This window comes from Taeniopygia guttata, chromosome 4, assembly GCF_048771995.1.
Source record: "Taeniopygia guttata chromosome 4, bTaeGut7.mat, whole genome shotgun sequence".
In the NCBI taxonomy this organism is placed as follows: Eukaryota; Metazoa; Chordata; class Aves; order Passeriformes; family Estrildidae; genus Taeniopygia; species Taeniopygia guttata.
The window spans coordinates 63,522,555-63,543,471 of record NC_133028.1 but is presented as its reverse complement, the minus strand read 5'-3'; the positions used below and the strand labels follow the sequence as shown (position 1 = coordinate 63,543,471).

Sequence of the window (20,917 nt, the reverse complement as noted above, 5' to 3'; positions counted from 1 at the left end):
GCTCTCAAGAGAGAAGAAGTTCTCTCTCTTCAGCAGCAGGAGGTACTTCACTATAGGTCACAGTACCAAAATATACTCTATTTTGACTAGAAATTTAAGGGGCTCTAGGATGTACAGGAAGTTGTCTGCAGCTGACTCTGCCAGCTCCTCATTCTGACACACCCAATTCTTATTTTAAAAAATAAGATTTTTAAATAAGGCATTTTTAAAAATGCCTGTTACCAAGATTATCCTGAAATCCCCAAACACGTCAGAACATCCAGATTTCTAGCCTCAAAACAGTGTATCCCTGGTGCAAGTGTAAGTATGCTGAGACACAGCTTTGCCCAGTAGAAGCTGTCCTTTAATCCTGTGACCTCTACCACGGGGGGCTGTCCCTTGCCATTCTTTCGGTGAAGAAAGTTTCCTAATAACCAAGCTGTGTCTCCCCTAGTGGAGCTTATCCTGTTGCTTGCTACTTGGGAGAAGAGACAGGCAGGATGAGGAGGAATGTGGCGGGATGCGCGGACGCCGGGGACATCTAGTGGTACCCAGGCCCGGTCGGGAGAGGTTTTAGGTCCTGCTGCCTCACTCAGGTACCTGGTGAAATGCTTGTGGAAAAAGTAAAGTCAAGTCAGTATTTTTGGACCACTCTGTTCAAAAGAGGGGAAAAGCATATTCAGTGTAATTGTCACAAAACCGGGTCCACAAAGTGTGGCTGTTTGCAAGTGACACACACTTATTACTTAGTCTGACACTCTTTAAGTCTTACAAACCGAGCTTAAGAAGGGAGATGAACTGTTAGAGAGGAGAAGGAGGGTCCTTTCAAAAATGGGATGTACTCAATAATTTTTGACACCAAAAGCATGAGGCCAGAGCCTTCCTTAGGGACACTCTAAATACTCTTCTGACTTCATAATTTCCAGCTAATGCTAGGCCACCTACTGCTATTGTCCATTTAGGATGTCTCAGTGTAGTGCAGACATGCCATATACTCAAGGGGCTGCAGTGCTGCGGCACAGTGGCTGGCCCTGGGCAGAGGGAAGCCCATCCCATCCCATCCCATCCCATCCCATCCCATCCCATCCCATCCCATCCCATCCCATCCCATCCCATCCCATCCCATCCCATCCCATCCCATCCCATCCCATCCCATCCCATCCCATCCCATCCCATCCCATCCCATCCCATCCCATCCCATCCCATCCCATCCCATCCCATCCCATCCCATCCCATCCCATCCCATCCCATCCCATCCCATCCCATCCCATCCCATCCCATCCCATCCCATCCCATCCCATCCCATCCCATCCCATCTTGTCCATGGCACTCACCTGTCTGGGTCTGCCACGTCAGGGAGGCAAGAGCTGCTCCTTGCCCTCCTGCTGCAAGAATCTTTCTTAAGCAGATATAAGAACTATAAGACAGATGGTTCTGATGCCTGCAGGAGCCATCACCTGCTTAGAAGTAATGAATGTACCCTCTGAAATTTCAAACTGTACTTTTTCTCAGCTTTTTGTGTTGAACCAATTTTTTGTACACACACAACTCAGGTAATTGGGCTAAACTGACAGTTTTATTGAAGAAAAATTATAACATATCATATACAAGTACATATAGAACACAGTCTATTTGCAAAATATGTGTAATAAAAATGAACTAGATCTAATCATAATGTCTGAAGGGGAATCACAGACTGGTGTCACAAAGACATGGCCAAGAACAATCTGGCAGCAGGATGGCCTGGGGACAGCCAGATGCCTGAAGAACTGGCCCTGCATCCATCCCTGTGGTGCTTCCCCGTGTCACTCTCTCAGAGGCCACTGCTGAGGCTCAGAGCAGCTGTCTCCAGGTACCTGCCTGCTGCTAGGAGCAGGGCACTACTGCTCCTGCTCCTGTGGGTGGTGGGTGCCAAGGAATACCCTGCACACAGCCCTGAGTGCCCTCCTGAACAGGGACTGTCGCTGCTGTTGCACCGTGGTGTGACTGGCTGTGAGGGAAGGAGATCTGTCCCTAGGGGACTGTGAGGGCGACAGGCAAGCTCCTGCCTGCAATCCTGGCACTAAGGGCACTTTCCAGGGAGAAACAGATTGTTCATGGCCAGTGCTTGTGGGTGTGGTGTGAGCAGTCTCCCCTCGCTGCTGTGATACTTGTGTTGGGGACATGGCAGGCTCATCTTTGGTGTCCATGGGACCAAACAGGGCAGGAGATGTGCTCTGCAGTTTGCTGATAGCCTCTCTTGTTGCTGCTGTGCTCTCATCTTCTTCCCGTTGAAACAGCTCTTGGTCACTGACCACTTCTGACATGTCTTGGGACTCCTGTCTTTGGCTGTAGTCCTCCCATATGTCTGAGGGCACTGGAGATGTGATGTCCTCTTCCAATATCTCATGGAGCTGCTCGTTGTCAGTCTCGTTTTCATAGTCCTCATCCACCTTGGCCAAGGCCTCTGGATCATTGGGAACATGCACTTCAAGCCACTCCAGCACCTTCTGCAAGCTCGAAATGGCCTCCAGACCCTCCAGGCCTGTTGGCGATGGCTGCCCACGGTTGCGAGATGTGTTTCCCTGGAAGGTGAGGAAGGAGAGAGGGGTATTTCTTGATTAGTGCTTCCCCAGCTTGAGTAAGAATTTCTTTACACTGAGGTGGCAGAGCCCTGAAATAGGCTATCCAGGGAGGTTTGTGTAGTCTCTCCCTCTGGAGAGATTCCAAAGCCACCTGAACTTTTATGTGTGTAACCTGCTCAAGGTGACCATGCCTTAACAGGGTGTTGGATTGGACTGTCTCCTGAGAGCCCTTCCAATGCTAATATTTGTGATTCTATGTGATTCAGTGATTCTGTTATTTGTAAAGGTCACCTGGCTTCCTCCAGGAAATACCTGCTGGAAACCTGGCAGCAGCAGCTGCTGGAACAGTACTGTGGGAGACGATAGGGCTGCAGTGGTACAGTGCAGCTGGCCCTGGCCAGAGGTTCATCCCCCTGTCCCATCTTGTCCTGTCCATGCCAGTCACCTGCCTGGGTCTACCATGGAGCCACCAAGACCATGTCAGGGAGGCAAGCTAATCCTTGCCTTTCTGCTTTGGGGGCTCTTTTTCCTCCAGGCTGTCCCGCTGCTGTGGCAGGATGGCATTCCTCTGCGGAGCCCGGCCCCTGGGATGGGCCTGGCCAGTTTTCTCCAGCCCTTGAAAAGGTTTTCACTTGCTTTACACGATGGCTGGGGCACCCCCTCCATCCTGAGAGCTCTGTGGGTGGAGGAGCCTATCCTCATGGAGGGCCGAGGCCTGGACCTGCCTCTCCAGAGGCGCGGCCTCTGGCAACTTGTGATGCACCCTTGGGAAGCAAGACCAGGAGGAGGAAGAGTGAGATGGAGGCAGCTGCCTTGGCACAGCATCCCTCACAGTGCCAGCAAGCCCAGGCAGTGCCATGTGGCCCCATCCCACTGCCAGCCTGTCCCTCCTGCCCCGTCCCTCACCTGGCACATCCAGTCCAGGCTCAGCAGAGCCCTGTGCCTCTGGGAGCTGACATTCCTTGCCTGGTTCTCCATGCCTGTCCTTGACACTCTCTGCTGCAGGGCTGCCAGGGCTGCAGGGGAGATGCAACCTCCTGTGGGAAGTGCTCTCCTGAGAGTGGCACCCCAGGGCTCTGCGCTCCTTCAGCCCGCCATGGCCGAGCAAGGCCCTGCAGGGCCACAGAGGTCTCTGGGCACATGCAGCCCTCATCACAAAGCCCTGCCAGCTGAACCCAGGCCCCACTGCCTGTGCACACCTTCCATGGCAGACAGAAGAAATTATACAAAACCATTTTATCCCTCAGTTCTTATACCTTAAACAGATATAAGAACTGTAACTCAGATCGTTCTGATGCCTGCAGGAGCCATCACCTGCTTAGAGGTAATAAAAATACCCTGTGAAATTTAAAACTGTATTTTATTTCAGCTTTTTGGTCTTGAACCAATTTTTTGTACACACACAACTCAGATGTGTGGGAATCCAGGGCTTCCTTCTGGCTTCCCTGGAAGGCCTGGGACCCTGGCAGGGTGTCAGGAACCCCCCTGTACAGAGCCCCCAGAGACACTGTCTGTGATCTCTGTCCATGGAAAAGAGTTTTCAATCTTACAGGATTAATTACAAGCTCTGAGTGTTTGATATAAGTAATAATTAAGTGTGGCACAGGTGCAAAAGTAAAATTTTAGGATTCTAGATTAGGGGTTCAAAGGGGACAAGATGGAGTAAATTGGGTGTGTCTTGTCCTTTTTCTCCTTCTTCATGCCCTCCATGTTTCACTGTAGTGTTGGCATTTTTCTATTAGTTTAGGCTGGGGACACACTGTTCAACGTGGGTGATAGATATTGGCACATTATTGTAAATACAGCACACGTAGTTTCTGATATATAATGTGTGTAACATCCCACTGGGGGCAGAGCCCCACACGCTGCCCTGCAGGACAGACCTGCGGCAGGGCAGCAGAACATGTTAGAGATAAACAGAATAAACAACCTTGAAAACAGCACAATGAATTATGACTTCTTTGGCAACGGGGCAGAAAGACAGAGACCTTTTACAATCTCGGAATCATGAATACCTCAGATTCCGAAACAGATGAAATGGGTAAATTGACAGTTTAGGTTAAGAAAATCTAATACTTACTAAATAGATAGGTGCAATAAATTTTATTTGTGAAGTATTTGTAGTAAAAATATGAAACAGATCTAATCGTAGTCTGTCTGAAGGGCAATCATAGGCTGGTTTCACAAAGACATGGCCAAGAACAGTCTGGCAGCAGGGTGGTCTGGGGACAGCCAGATGCCTGAGGCACTGGCCCTGCATTCATCCCTGCTGTGCTTTCCTGTGTCACTCTCTCAGAGTACACTGCTGAGGCTCGGAGCAGCCATCTCCAGGCACCTGCCTGGCACAGGGACCAGAGCACTCACGGGTGGTTGCCAAAGAATGCCCTGCACACAGCCCTGAGTACCCTCCTGAACAGGGACTGTTGTTGCCACCATGCCAGGGACAGGGGAGATCTGTCACAAAGGGGCTGTGTGGACATCAGACAAGCTCCTGCCTGCACTCCAGGCACTGGGGGCTCTTCCCAGGAAGGAGTGGATGGTGCATGGCCAGTGCTTGTGGGTATGGTGGCACTGAGATAGCCTGGCCAGTGCTGCTCTCTGTGATGGCTGGGCCAGGTTTGCCCTTGCTTGGACAGCACTTGACTCAGGGATGTGGCTGGCTCATCCTTGGTGTCCATGGGACCAGCTGGGCCAACAGACATGCTCTTATAAGTTTGCTTTCATCTGAAATCAGAAACTTCTTTTGTGCAGCTGGACATGACACAAGATGGAGTCTGGCAGAGCTTGCTCCATCCCAGAACAGCCTGTTTGTATCACAGTTTGTCACATCAGAAACAAGGTCAAAGTATGCAGAGCTACACACACCCTTCAAGTACATATAACCTCCAATGATAAGCCCCAGTTAGGTAGGTAATATAAGCCACTACTAGGCAATAAGAGCTCTCGATATGTTTTCTTTAGAGGTGTGCATGATATCTGCCTGATAGCATAAGTATTTCACTTCCTGCAATCAAAGAGCAGGGTCCCAACAGCAGAAGTGAAAACCAGCCTCTTGCTCTGAAAACTGCATGGAACTTGCTCAAAACTCAAGTTCCTGCTGAGCTGGGGACAAATGGCCCAGTCACTTCATATGGGAGCAGCAACCACTTGAGGAAGCAAATTGCTTCTATTGCACCTTGACACAGAGAAGTGCAAGTCACCTGGTAGCAATTAAAGGGGGCCAAGTCTTGACTTTCCCATGAAAATATGCTACCTTTACACAATCACTTGCAAAGGGTATGTACATGTTAACAAAATCCTTATAATACCAATCTTTGTCACCTGCTCCTTTAGGGATCGAAACATAATTCTTTGTAATTCACCAAGGAACAAGCATCAGTATTAAGAAGTCAGGGTGAAGTATGCATCCAATGAACAAATCCCAGTGTCCGTAGTACTCAGCTGTACATTAATGGAGGACTTGGAGTGCTGGGCTAATGGCTAGGCTCAATCATGTTGAGGGTATTTTCTGACCTAAAATTGGTGTGTGTTTATGGGTGACACATTCCCACCTGTTTTTGGCATCCTGTCAGATACAGGACTCACGCTAAAGTTCATGCAATTTGAAATTGCTAAACAAGGAACTGAATATCTATTTAATAATTGGGAAACTACTTGCAAGATAAGGGAAATTTCAATTTAGGTAGTAGTACCAGCTGGACAAAAGGACTCTGTGCGAGTAACAGTACCAAACATTATCTGTCTAGCAGGAGAAAACTCACTGCTAATTTTCCTCTTCCTTTCCTCAGAAGACCATTAGGAAGCAGACACAGACCACAGGAAAGCTCTATGCTTCTTCACAAGTTTCCTAAAACCCAAGGAGGTGCTCAGCACACACCCAATTGGCTGAGGGTTTAACGTTACACTCTGTGGAATTTAGAAATAAGATGCATTTTTTTACCTGGCTTGTTTGAGGCTGCAGGAGATGAAAGGCCTCAAATCCAAGACTTAAAAGAGGAGGAACAGGAAAGCAGGGAGAGGTAGCTGCCAGCTGCCACCACATCAGAACCACAAATAGTGACTAGTGATAGGTCTGAAGTCCAGAGGGACAAAAGGTTGGAAATTAATAGCAGACTTTCTATTAAGTACATAAATGTAAGGAATCAAAGGAATAGAAGTTCTTGTTAAGAAAATTCCACCCACTATACATGCTATAGGAAATAAAAGACAGGAGGACTTCTGCCCCAATTTTATTTTTTTTTACAACACCTGCTTCAATGAAAGATTGAAACAGTCAAACTAAAACTGACATTAAATGCTCATACCATTTACAATATTTACAGAATATACATTTTTCTTTTTTGCTCTGCAGGTAATTATAGCCACTTGGGACAAAAGTGCAAGTGAAAAGAGTCACTGGTGTAAAAAGTTAACTTCCTTGTTGACCATGTTGCAATGCTTGAACTAACAAAAGTAGCCAGTGTGGTAAATTATCTTTATAGTAACCAAGCATGTGCGTTACTTCACAGAAACAGATCCTGCTCAGTCATATTTACACCAAGCCTAAACCAGAAGGAAACTATTACTCTACCTAGAAAATTGATGAGTGAGTTCACAGGTGATCCCATCTTCATGTGAACATTGAAAAGCAGAATCGCAGTGTTGAATTTTCTATTGCGCACACAGCAATTAATTTCAAATGCCCTGTTATATTAAATACTAAAATATATTTTAACTTTCTTATTTTACATGCTATAAAATTGCACTAAAAATTTCAAGTTTCTGAAGTAACAATTATCCTTTTACATATATATATTCTCTATATAATTTTAAAATATTTAGATATTTTAATACCCAGGATAAAGATATACTAGCTCCAGTATGGCTGTGTTTTATCATAAAATATACCAGAGTCCCATTTACAACCAAAGCCTCATATAGAAGCTAGTTTTGAAGATATTCTACTTTAGTTTCCTTCACATTTTCTCTTCCCTTGTGATATCTTTTAACTTCAGGTTCTGCTCTATCCGGAGTGAGGGCTGAACTTCAGTGCCCTCCAACTAATAAAGTCACAGAGCCACTGATGGACAAGCAGCAGGTGATGATTTTCACCTCTTGGAGTGTTCCTTCATTACAGTACTGCAATCTCCAAGTCAGACATAATTTAATATCTATCAATATTTGACATGAACAGGAATTACTTTAGAATTGGATTTTGTTGAATGTACAAGGGACTGCCTTTCCATACACAAGCTGTACAAGCCCAAGTGCAAAACAGAATGCACAGTGGTCTCAGCTATATTATGTTCAATAAAAAGCAGTTTGGATTTTACTTATACATCTTATCACTCACCCAAGTGATTTTCTCCATGATTGTAGCCTCAAGTAGCACCAACCATTTAAATTTTATCTTTAGTATATATACATACATCTTTTAATAATTTATATACACAGACATAGATACAGCATCATATGTGGAGAAACTTATTTACAATTAGTTGGAAAAATGAAATTGTATCAATATACAGTATATGAAAACAAAATTGGCATTTGTGCTTTCTGTTTGTACAGCAGTAGTTTTTGTCATTTCAAAAAAAGTTCATATTTTTATTTGCATCAAGACATGTTACATGTTGAAAAAAGTTGTAAAACAACTAGGATTGAAAATAATAGAGCATTACTTCTCCTCATATATCCCACTAAATCTAGAGAATAGCTGCTGTCTGTAAAAATTCTCCATTCAAATGCCTCTGTGGTTACTGAAGCTTGCTTGAGGATCAATCTTCTTAATAAATAATAACACACAACAGAAGAACCATGCCTCCTGTCTTGCACTGTGCACATTCATGAGATAAAAGTTTCTGCCTTCACTGAGTAACACACTGATACGCACCATTGAAACCTCATTTTTTACTCAGGACCTCAAAGTGCTTTTAAAAAGAAGGAAATATCCCAATTCTACAAAGCAGTTAGGAGGCACAAGGAATAAGGCTTGAATTTCTTCAGACACTGACCTGGCCATGGAAACTAGGGACTTAAGCTTCAGATTCTCCCTGATCTGTTTATTGGGCTGAAGAATTTGGTTTTCTCAGGTAATCTCTATTTCACATCTACACTTGTGTATGATGTGCAATGTTAACAACAAAAAAAAAGCAGCTCCACAGTCCAAACTATCCAACTGTATTTCAATGCCCAGCTGTATTTCCATAAATGTCCTTTCCTTTTGAAAGCATGAAATGGTTTAATGAGAAAGCTGTTTAATAAAAAACAGAGCTAGGTTTAATCTTCATAACAACTAAGTAAATACAGATAGTCTGATACAGCAGGCTTGAACTACTTTGACCAGGCTAACAAGTGTTTTCTGGCCAAGAGTAATTTCAGCATCAGCCTATACAGAAGTTACTGCCTCCCTGATGTGTTTACACTTCATTAACCATTGGAGACCAAAAAGGTATTGCTAAGATATACAGCTTTAAATAATTCATTAGAAACTTAAAGTGAATTTCATAATTATTTTCTTAAATACAAAGACTGTTAGGCTGGGTGCTGAAGAACAACTACTCCCATCCATCTCAGGAACAAAAATGCACAGCATGTGTACCATTATTTGTGAGCATTTGAATTATTTTAAGAGTAAGAAATCTTTAGTGTCCCAGTAGGAAGTCATAACATACACATTAATTTCAGGAAACATTCACCTTTTCCAGACTACAAACTACTCTTCCTTTAGCCATTATTTATGTGCATTTTTGCAATGTTTTTCCACAGACTTCTGGTAGATGGAGTGTTCTTCTAGTCTTCTGTTTTGACGAGCTATCCTCTTAGAGATGGCTGCAAGATCCCTTTTTCAACGAGGTGAGATTTCAGGGTTTTATACACACTTAATTGTTGTTCGGGCTGAAGTATCAACAGTTGTTTCAGTAATTTGCTGGGATTTGGACCCCTGTCAATGAAAAAAAGAAATTTTTTTTGTAACCACAGCTCTGATGAGTCTTTTAGATTTCTCCTTGCTGCCCAAACAATGCCTTCCCTTTCTTGAGGGCACCAAGTTACAGATTTCTCCCAGACCGTCTCTTCAGGATGCACATGCCAGCATTATTGGCAAAGCATACTCTTAGCTAAATATAAACAGAAACTAAAAAGCATTTCTATTTGCTGTCAAATGAGGATATTAAGAAGGCTTATGACAAGTAAGATTTCTTGATTCATCTTATATCACTGCAATCAATTTTTTTTGTTTGCAGATCTTTATTTAGTATGTTGCCTACCAGATAATCTATGTACTACTGAACTAAATGGGAAATTGGCCAAGTCAGTAAAGAAAACTGCAAATTAAACCAGGGTTTTCTAAATATCAGCCTCATTTTTAGCTAGCCACTTACAATCTACTTCTAAGATGAACCAAATATAAGGCAAAGAATTTGTTGCTGATTAGGTATCTAATAATTATTTAGCCATATGCATTTATGAAACTATGGGCATGTCTTGATTTGGCCTCTTGGGCCACCCTGCCTCAGAAACTAAAATGTATGTTATAAGAAAATTGCAATTCCCATGATTTCATCTTGAAAGTGATGGCGTGGTTCAGGGAAGATGAGCAATATTTTAGGAAGCTGTCTCCTTTCTTGAACAATAGCGTTTTCATCTTAAACAGAAAATCCCAAGCCAAGCAACTGAGAAATATTGAAACTCATGGAAACAACTGCAGTCTCTCAACCTACAGGCTCTTTAGGAACCACACAGGGAAAGTAGATGCTGCACAACCCTCCTGCCTGAAACCCCATCCTACACCTTTCCGTAATCAGTAAATTCTAATAAAATTTCTGATAGGCTGCTACACAAAGCTTTCTTGTATTTCAGGTACACAGGTTACCTTCAACAGCTGTCACAGATACATTCAGGCATAGTTTGAACCCAACACAAATCCTAGGCAGGGACACGGTTTTCTTAATAGTCCTGTATTTGAAGTGACTGGATAAATCCTATTTAGCAACCTGCAATCTCTGCTATGCTAACATAATGCACTCCTGTGCATTCATTATGGCACAGCTCCTGTGCATGCTTCTGTAGTTAATATTGTAAAAAGTCCATACCTTATGAAACTCGTGATATAGACATGAACAAAAGTGGCCATCAAGTACTGACAATCAAAGCGATCCATTATCCCACCATGCCCAGGGATCGTGTCTGCAAAATCCTTTTGGAAGGAACAAAAGGGGGAAAAAAGGAAAAAAAATGATGGTCAGTGTTTCCCATAAAACACACAAATGATGTTATCACTTGGCAGCAGCACATTAGGGCTGCAAGTAAGCCATGGTTTCACTGCCTGGAGCCAAAAGTTAGCAAGAGGCTCCTTTGCTAAAGGAGTTTTTAACTGCAAAGGCAAGCCAAGGGGTGAGAAGAAAAAGAAGAGAGGCAGCAATTTGTCCACAGTTTGGCATAAGAGGACAGTAAGTCAGGTGCAGGTGTGCCAGTACTGAGAACACTTGTGTGCCTACACATTTTGTAGCAAACCTCTTAAGCTGCTAGCTGTTGTTTCTTGCTTCTGCAGAATCTAATTCTCCTCTTTAAGACCTTTTTTGCTTTATCCTCTACGATAGTTAAAACCCATAATATGTGCAAACAATATAAATTTATCTAACAGAATCAAAAAACACACTGTGAAAAAATGATCACTACTTAAAAAAAATATATTTCTGATGCAAACAAAGCTTGATGCACTACCTTTGTGTTACCTAGCTTGTCTACAGAACAGCTTTATCAATCAAAATACCTTCAGACGTCCTTTCTGTCAGCCACACTCATTCGTGTCCTCTCTGAGTGAAAACCCTGATCTTAGTCATGTGGGATGACGGCCTGCAAGTTAAACTAGTCCTGCCCAGGGCGGGGCAGGAATGAAGTGTGCCACCTTCAGCTGCAATTCCACAATATCCCTCACTTCTGACAGTCCTTAAGTCATCACTTTGGGGCTCAGAAGTTTTAAAATGAATCTACTTTTGTTCTACTTTAAGAATAAGTGCTGCTTCTCAGCAGCATTTTTTTCATCCCAAATTCCTTCTTCACACAGTCTTTTGCTATGTGACTGTACAGGTACAAAAGTGCTGTGACCAGCAAAGTGCTGGGCAAGCTGCTGGGATCAGCCTGAGAAAGAGGGGTAAGTTCAAGCACATGTACAGGAGTTCAGCACAAACAGAGAGGTTTACACACTTCTGTGCAAAGCACATGCCAGCTTGGTGGACATACAGAACAACAGGAAGAACAACAACAAGCAAGAGGGTAAGAATTACAGCAGTCCTACCAAGACATAAAGAAGGTCGGGAGAAATTTGGGGCTGCCCTCTTGCCATACTCCTGCTGCCATTTAATACCAGCCAAGGACAGCATTGCCACAAGCGACAGCGCACACCTTGCAATAAACAGAGGGTAGCAGGTCATATAATTTGCCAGTACACACTCCAGTTACAAGGCAGATGTTTGGCAAAGGCAGCCAAACATCTCATGCTTTGGTGAGCCTGACATACCAGCATCTGCCTGTGACACCAATGCCACCGGTAAAAATCAGCCAGCCAGATTCTGAAGGGTAAACCACTGTCAGCACTTCTGAGGTGTCTACAGATTGCCCTTCGTGTCAAGTATAATATTTCACATCTTCCTGTCTAAACCACTTCTGCAGCATGATTTGGAAGAGTAATTATTGTCCAAGCTATGTAACCAAATTATTCTTAGATTTCCAGCATTGAAGTCACATGTTGACTATGCAAAGTTTGATGAATATCACACACGCACACACACATCTAAGTCCTGCTTCTGATACTAAAAACCAGCCAAAACATTGTTGCAACTTGGTAGAAACATAACTACAATGAAGGAGTTAAAAAACCTCTAACTCCTAACCCACCAATTTATCTAACCCAAAGAGAAAAACAAAAGAAAGTTTAGAGGCTTGCAGGATTCATTACACACCTTGATTTTGAAAGCTCTTTTAAATCCACTGGCAAAGAATCCTCCAAATGGCCCAATTAATGAGGCAAATGTTGACAGTGCAAAGCTGTGCATCTGAAATGGGTACATATTCACCGTTTCCTACAAGAAAAATAATTAACACTGTGTTTCAACACATTTGATTGTAGGCATTGTTAGCTTACATATTTAAAGGGTTTGGAGAGTACATTACATGTAACTATTGCTGGTAGTACTTTTTCACACAGCCTGGAAGTAATGGCACTAACACACAGGATTCTGTGTGGTGAAGAGAGTAAAACTCCAATCCTAACAGCAGTTACACACTAGCTGAAAAGAGAACAAAGTTCTACAGGCTTACTTTAACTTGCCACTAATTCAGGCCATAAAAAGCCTTTGTCCATTTCCCAAAAAAAATTCAAAGGTTGCCCTTCAAAAATAAGTTTGCAAAATGCTTAAGCATTCACATGTAGCACAAAGAGAACACAGGCAGGTTCCCTTGGGTGTCTCCAGAGGTGATTCTGACTGGGTGACCACATCCCCTGTATGAGCAATGGAGGAGCTCATGGTATTGACTCAGTTCTTAAGGTTAAACTTTACCAGCATTCAGATACCCTTCTAAAATGATTTGGAAACCCATTTAAGCTGGGAAGCATGATTTCAATTCTAACCAAAGCCTGTTTTTTTTTTTTCTCTTACCCATCCCAACACAGCCTGAATCAATGGTGGCACGGAGTACTTCTTCATTTGGAAGAGCTCTGAAGGTTCACACTCTGTCACAAATCTGTTGGTTTCACTGTTGTATTCCACAGGGCAGACAAAGTACTGATGCTGAGCCAAAAAATAGGAAAACTGAAAAGCAAAACAAGAACTCCTGAATTAGGCATTTGTTATTGCACTCAAAAAACATAATAGATGGCTTTATCACCACAAGCTCAGGGTAATAAAAATCTTTCTAATAAGAGACACAGAATGCAGAAAAATCAGCCTACATAAACTAGAGAGTGCCTCAACAAGGCAGATGTTCCATGAGCTTAGTGATGACTTCCCAAATTATTTTCCTTTTTCTATCTCTCAGATTTCTATCTAGTTATCTACTGTATTATAAAATCCCAAAATGTCATCCACTCATAATTTTTTTGAAGTTCACTTGTCCACTAAAACTTGAATATCTGCTCTACTAAGTTTGGCTATTATGAGTTCTGCTGAACTTGGTGACAAATTACTTATCACAACAGTTACTTATGCTGGTATTATCATCTGTGCATATCATTAGAGTAAATTGCTTTCCAGGAGAAATATCATTATAAAGCATGTAAGACAGAAGGACTACTTCACAAAGCATAAATAATGCTATTGATAAACTTCAAATTCAAAATAGGGATGCAACTAATAGATAAAATTATTCCAGAAACTGTGACAGAAATGGCAGAAAATGGCCAATATGGTCTCTTAAAGTAGAGGTTAAACCTTGCCTACCCTTTCCTGTGCTTACTTACAATAAATCCAAATACAACAGTGGAAAAGAAGCCTCCAATGAACCCTTCCCAGGTCTTCTTGGGAGACAGCTAGGCACAAAAGAGATAGTGTTAGTCTATCAATTAAATCATTGTATCCTTTTTTACTGTATTTCTTGAACTTGTTTGTGAAAATTAACCTCCTACTTTGTTTTTCAAGGGTTTGTATGAAATACTAAATGTCAGCATCTGCAGCCACTGAATGTGATAAATAGAAGAGTACGGCCATGACCCATTCCAGGCAAGGTGGGGAAAAGCCACACTTTGGTTGGTGCCAGTGGCCAGTTTGAGGGAAGGGAGATCTCCCATCCCATCCCATCTGCTGCTGCTGTCTGGAGGCTGCTGCCGGCCTCTGGCTGCATCTGACCCAGATTAAGCAGCTGAACTCCCTTCAAGCAAAAGACTGGGAGACCTGCATGATCACACTTCAGCTCTGCTGGAGAGCTCTGCAAGCAAGTGCCCATTTAGATAGTGCCAGAAACCTGGGTGTGACACAACCACTGCTGGGGATGCCCCTCAAGAGACACCAGCTTTCTGCAGACAGACTGGATAATCAATACAGCAAATAACTACAGAGACCAGTGTGCCAAGCTGTCGCCAGAGTCTATCACATTTTCAATTTAGGAGAATTTAAGTATCAGAACCAACTAAATCCTCAAAAGTTAACATGGTGACATAATGAAAATAATTTATGGCTTTATGTGGGGTCTTGCATATTCTACCAGAATAGGAAGATTAATGCTTCAGCCCTTCTCAGTCAACAAGAGGAGCAGGTATATATGATCTAGTGGCTTATTTAAAAAAAGTTTCTGTTCAGTAAGTATGCAGCCAAACCTGCATCTGAAATTCAAAAAGAATGCAATTATAAATGCTGATGCAATAGGCTCACACTGTATTATCCTGTAATGCCAATAACACATTCACATTAATCCCAGTTTCCCATATACAAATTTTCAGGAACCAGATAGTCAGCCTGGCCTTTTTTAGCAAAGACGTGAATCATGCAGTACAGTGTAAAGTATTTTTTCCCACTACATTTTTTTGAACAAGTAACAAAATGGATATAAATTATAGAAGCTTGTTAGTAAGGAAGTGCCTAAGCACCTACCTTAATTAATGGAGTTCTGCCAAAGAAGAATCCAAAAATATAAGCAGCAATGTCATTGCATATAACACTTGAAATTGGAACCAGAAACCTAGAGAAAGACATTAAAAGTTTCACAGAGAAAAACTGCCTGAACCTAAACACCAGACAAAAACTGAAAGAGCCAAATTTCTTCCCGGGAAATTTTTCTGCAGTATTTGGAAGGAATTATGTTTTATAATGTGTTCGCATTGTTCCCCCATGAGAACCACACTTAGCTATACTGGTTTTAGTCTTCAGGCAAACTGGATTATAACATATGCATGTTAGTTCAAGTTAAAGTGTTATTTTGGTGGATGACCTTAAAACATGAATGGGCTGGATTTTTCCTATGAGGCTTAAAGACTGGTACCATAGGTAAGAAGAAATCAACAGATATAAACATGTTAATGTTTTTGGTAATATCAAAACAAGCAAATTACTCAAAAAGTTTAAATTACAGATAAATTTTTAAAAAATAGTTTTCCCTTTTTTTCCCCTCTCTTGTCAGTTTGGAGCAGCTTTTTAAGTGCTTTTTGCATGCAGACTGCATCTGAAGTTGTTATTCAAGTCTATTGAGCTCCTTTTTTTCCCCCTCCTTTTCAAAGCAGGGATGTATTAATAAGCCAGAAGTCATACTTTTTGATCTCCTGCTGAATTGTCTAGCAAGAGTGGCAATAAGAAATAGTAGGCTAGCAAAGCAACTAGGTTCAGTTTTTGACACATGAACATAATCACTACGAGAAGTATTTGTATATAGAGACTTTGTCAAAGGCTTTGGGCTTTCCTTCTGACTGTAAGTATGCCTTGTCTGCAATAATCTCCCCAGATGTACATATATCAGGAAGAGGAGAACATATGGCATTATGTCCTTGGAAGAACACAAACCATCTTCCACATGCTTCTTCCTTCTTTCTCAACTTAAAATTTACCCTGTCCCTGAAGAAGCGAGGGGTAGGAAAACACACCCGCTCTCCGAGGAGTGGCTTTACATAATCAAGTTTAACTGTGTTGCCAAAATGTAATGCATTACTGAAAATGGGGCACAAATGTTGCCCAACCATAACCAAGATTAAAACTCTTAAAACATTTTAAGTACTCTGAATTTATTTGAACAGGACAGGCTACAGGGAACATGGCCAGATTGGGGATTTCAAATTAAATGGTCCAACTTCAGTAGCTCTGAGCAACTCAAAGCTCCCAAGTAATTGCAAAACAATTGCTGGATATTCATTTGTTCAGCAAAATGCTGTGGAAACAATTTGACCTAGCATGTAATAAATCCTATTCCCTGCAAGCAAATGAAGTGATTGTTAAAAGCTATCAGACTTGTGTCTGTCAGTCTTGATAAAGAGGTTTCTGCTTCCTCTCCTGTATGCTTTTACCTCCACTCCCAATTCCTCTGATTTCCTTTCCAATTAGACATTAATGCTCCTATAATTTGTCCTGCTTAACTGTTCCCACAATTATTCCCTAACCAGATCTATGCAAAAGAACCAACCTTTCAATGCAATAGAGGTACAAATCAGTTTGTTACTGTCCCCTTACCAGATCATGCCTTCAAAGAGATTTTGGATGACAAGATGAGATTGAGTTACAGTGATCAGCAAAGTGACATGAGTCCATGCGAACTGTTAACAATGCAACAACACAACAGTTAGTGAAAACACCAACCCAGAGACCTCCATAAATCCTGGCACATCAGCTACAGGAGCTACTGAGGAGCTCCCCAGGAAGACCAGTTCTAGTGATAATGCAAGAGATGTGTGCATACAGTATATCACAAGTGAGCTAGCTTTTTGAAGCAAGTTCTGAAACTTCAGCAGGTCTCTTCATCACTTACCTCCACACAGAATTTTATAACATGCAGTTTTAACACCTGATTTAATAAGATATACACCTCTAGCATGAAAGCAGCAAAGAGGTTTAAGCAATGTGATATTCTGTATATACATACAACAGACACGTTAGAACTGCAACAATAAAATGGCAATGAACTACTCATGAAAGAGTACTGTTACACAGATGTGGATCTCTCCCATAACAGAATACACTTATGAAACATGAAAATTCTCAGGATTAGCAAAAGTGAAGTGTTTGTTTTTAAGGGCATGGTCATTTAAACGATCATTTAGTTCAGTACTGCTGTATGTACTTGGTGTTTAATCTGTAGAGCCAGTGTACAATAAAGTGGTTTCCAAACAGGTTACTGGTAAAGATTCTGCAATAAATTTTATTTTCCAAACACTTTTAAATCAAGAACTGGTACCAAACTTAAGCACTCTAAATGTCTGGGCCATTTACACTCAAAATGTCCTGCTTCTTTAAATCTCTCATCCCATGTGTTTACCTACGGCAGCCAGACTCTGCTTCCAGATAGGTCAACTCAAGAGGCCTTAAAAGGTTGGGCGGAGAGGGGGGAGGCTACAAGAAATTACAGAAGGTTTCTGGAAATATTACCTGCTGGTTAATTAACGCAGCTCTGCAGCATGGTTTTTAGCATTTGTACAGTGACATTGGAACACCACCTAAACCCAAATGCCTATGCTACTAGAATAATGGAGCTGTTTGGTTGGAGAGGACCTTAAAGATCACATAGTTCCAGTCTCCTCACCACAGGCAGGGACACCTTCCACTACATCGGGTTGCTCAGGGTCCCATCCAGCCTGGCTTTGGACACTTCCAGGGATGGGATACTCTCCTTTTCCTCCTAAACACTGTGTTTCTGCACAGTAGATATATGGTTTCACTCTGTTTTGTTGCAATTCCTGGGTAGCCACATTTTAATGTTTTCTGGGAAGACGCCAAGTCATGTGACTGACACTATACATTTTCACCTTTCCAGAAGAGGAGAAAAGGAAAAAAAACCATAAAAATCACGGCAAGTTAATATATTTATGTTGTGTCAATCTGAAGATGAGGACGGTTTTTTTTGTTTTTGTTTTTTACAGATTAGAAGAGAAAGGCTAGAAAAGCTGCATCTCACTGTCAGGTAAACTCTCCTAAAATCAGGGTAAATTATTTTGAGTAAAAGATTATTTTACATATTATTATAAGGCTCACTTAAGTCCTGGTCTAGAAATGGGGGTCCTCAATGGTAAAGTGCTACCTAAAGCAGTGCAGAAACAGAAGGGTTAACCACATTACCAGAGCTTTAGGAAATCTTTAAATTGTGCAATGCCCTGATTGCTCAAGTTCTTTCAAGACAGGATTTGTACTGCACTGCTGTTTCCCAGAGATTTCTAATCATTCCTACATAGACATGGGAGGTGGGGCATTGTCAGTGGGCTGTTTTGGGTGTTTGCTTTGGTTTTAACCTGTAATGTTACAGAATTAGTTTTCAATGTATAAGATACATATATGAAAAAGGTTCATGCTGTTGCTTAGCTACTATGCTGACTATTAGGTGGACAAATACGAGAGATGAGAATGCTGGTTTCTTTTAATACATCAATGATCTATTGAGACACTGCAGAGCAAAAGAGCAGAACAGCTGTGAAATGTCACTGAATAAATATTTCACATAGGGGTTAAGATCAAGACCCTTCATGGTACTTCAGTGGGGCCTCTAGAAAGCAACATTTGAGTCACAAGAACCATTATCCACACAATGCTGTACTGTTTGGCTTCAGACCTGGCAGGGAGATGCAGCCCCCTTCAACAACCTCTTTCATATCAGCCTATCACTAAGGGAAACATATCATGTTGGACATGCACAAGGCCTCACCAAGGACAGCTTGTACTGACTGAGAGGCCACATCCTGGGATATAATAATCATCTGGAAGGTGAAGAGATACAGTCCAGCATGACTTGATTTTATGCTACTCTCAATTTAAGCACACTTTCCACACCACTCTTCCGAATTATTTTATGAGCGTATGGACATGACTGTTTCTAGTGGCATTTGTAACGTGAATGAGGACAGCAAAGTGGGTAATACACACCATGTAAAACTGCAGACGATAATGTTTCTTCACTAAACTCAAAACAAACATGCAGAATCCTGTAAAACAAAGCAAGTGCAGTTTGTACCATCTTCTATTTATTGACACTGAACTGTGATCTTCCAGTAAGTCTCTTCCTTTTGAAGCAGTTTTTAATCCTTCTGCTGCTAGAAGTGTTGGCTTATATTCAGCTCAAAGTACATCTAGAGTTATTCTCATACAAGACTATGATTTAGTTAGCATAGTAAAGAACTACGCTTTAGCTAACATCAGTAAAGAACATCCACAGTAAGCCCCCAATAAAGAACAACCCTCTAGGCACACACAAGGTCACATTGCGGACAACAAATTTTAGCAAACTTTAGAGTGAGGATCTCTTTTAAAAAACACTCAAAAGCCACGTCAACAAACTAGTTTTGAATAATTAACAGAAACAAATGAAAGGAAAAGACCAACTTGCCCCTTTCCCCCAGACAGGCATATGACTGCGGGCCATGCAAGTGTGAAGCACAAGTGCTGGAGAATTCAGCTGACCAAAAAGAATTTTCTGGATGGCTAATTGAGTGTTTCATCTCTCCTATGGCAACTTCCTGCACCAGAGGGTGCAGAGGGTGCCAGAGGCCCTCCAAAGACCCTGAACCCTGGGGATAGCCCCTAAGTGACCTCACAATCCCACTGCCAGGAGGCTCTGCTATGCTCTGCCTCCTCCTTTTGCTCATGCTTGGCTTGTCTCATGTCTCCCCTCACCAGCTCACAAGGCATTATTTAAGTTAGTTCCCCCAAGCCAAAGCCAGCTGAAAAAGGTCAGGTTCTGCAAAGCTTGTTTCAAGTTTGTGATCTAAGCACTGAGCAGAATTTTTATTTGGTTTAAGGAAAAAAAAAAAAAAAACAAAACCAAAACAGAAAAACTGACAGATCATCACAAAGATCAGATTTCTCAGTACACTTTAGAAATATTTGTAGCATAGCAGGCCCCTGTCCATTAGACCAATCTGAGTCCTCAGCTAATTTTACGCTAAACTGCATTGCTGAAAAAACGTATTTACACATTCACAAAGCTATACCCCAAAGAAGTACCAACTTGTGTCTCATCTTCCTAGAAAAAAGCCTTAAGGGAGGAAATTTTTTCATGAGGAAAGTATCTGAATATCTTGCAGACAAAATTAAGACTCAGTAATTTTGACTAATCAGTTAAAAAATATATTAATAAATCCTATTACTAGAGACCTAGGGGAACACTTACACATTAAAGAATCAACCCAACACAGCAATTACACACAGAAGTAATCTCTACAGCCTGCTAAAAAAGCACCAGTTCTTCAGCAATCAAAATTAATGCTTGCCAACCTATTTTGAGCACTATTATCTTAACTCTCTAAAGATCATCCCCTTGTTTAGGCTGCTTTCTTCTTCTCAGTGAATGCAAAATTTGTACTCATCTTTTCACAGGAAAAATGCTTAATTTTCTCAAGCATTAGGAGGAAAAAGAAACTGTGCATAATGATGAGGAACAATTAATATTTAAAATTAATATGGGGAATAATTAATATTTTAAAATTAAATGAGCAAATGCAGGACAAAGCTTATTCACTTTTCTGATTTCCTGCACTTACCTGTTAAATAGAGTGCAAAAGATATAAATCTGTGGTAACGAATGAGGAATTGCAGCTGTTCTCTTCTTTGCACAAATGTAGCAAAGTAATCAGCTACAGTCTCTCCATAAAAGAAGTAGTTCACACACAGCAAAAAGTACCTGCAATATGCAACATCTAACAGTTATTTTAATAAGGTAATATCTATTAAATGCAATTCTTAAAAACAAAACAAACAAGGATTTATTTCTAACAAGTT

The 20,917-nt window shown here is 41.6% G+C and overlaps 1 protein-coding gene across 2 annotated transcripts in view; it reads right to left on the bottom strand.

Annotated features, from left to right (window-relative positions):
- Positions 1-6,756: 6,756 nt before the first annotated feature.
- CDS1 (CDP-diacylglycerol synthase 1) overlaps positions 6,757-20,917 on the bottom strand; it is a 28,987-nt gene continuing 14,826 nt past the window's right edge. Inside the window, exons 5-13 of one of the 2 annotated variants that reach the window (XM_030271963.4) lie at positions 20,680-20,819; positions 19,067-19,125; positions 16,670-16,752; positions 15,107-15,194; positions 13,981-14,049; positions 13,181-13,333; positions 12,485-12,604; positions 10,616-10,719; positions 6,757-9,465 (exon numbers count right to left, since the gene is read on the bottom strand). In XM_030271963.4, the coding sequence (XP_030127823.2) occupies positions 9,336-9,465; positions 10,616-10,719; positions 12,485-12,604; positions 13,181-13,333; positions 13,981-14,049; positions 15,107-15,194; positions 16,670-16,752; positions 19,067-19,125; positions 20,680-20,819 (946 nt within the window). In that variant the 3' untranslated portion in view covers positions 6,757-9,335. Of the gene's footprint in view, positions 9,466-10,615; positions 10,720-11,820; positions 11,928-12,484; positions 12,605-13,180; positions 13,334-13,980; positions 14,050-15,106; positions 15,195-16,669; positions 16,753-19,066; positions 19,126-20,679; positions 20,820-20,917 lie in introns of those variants that run through there. The other variant, XR_012055781.1, reaches the window with a different exon arrangement.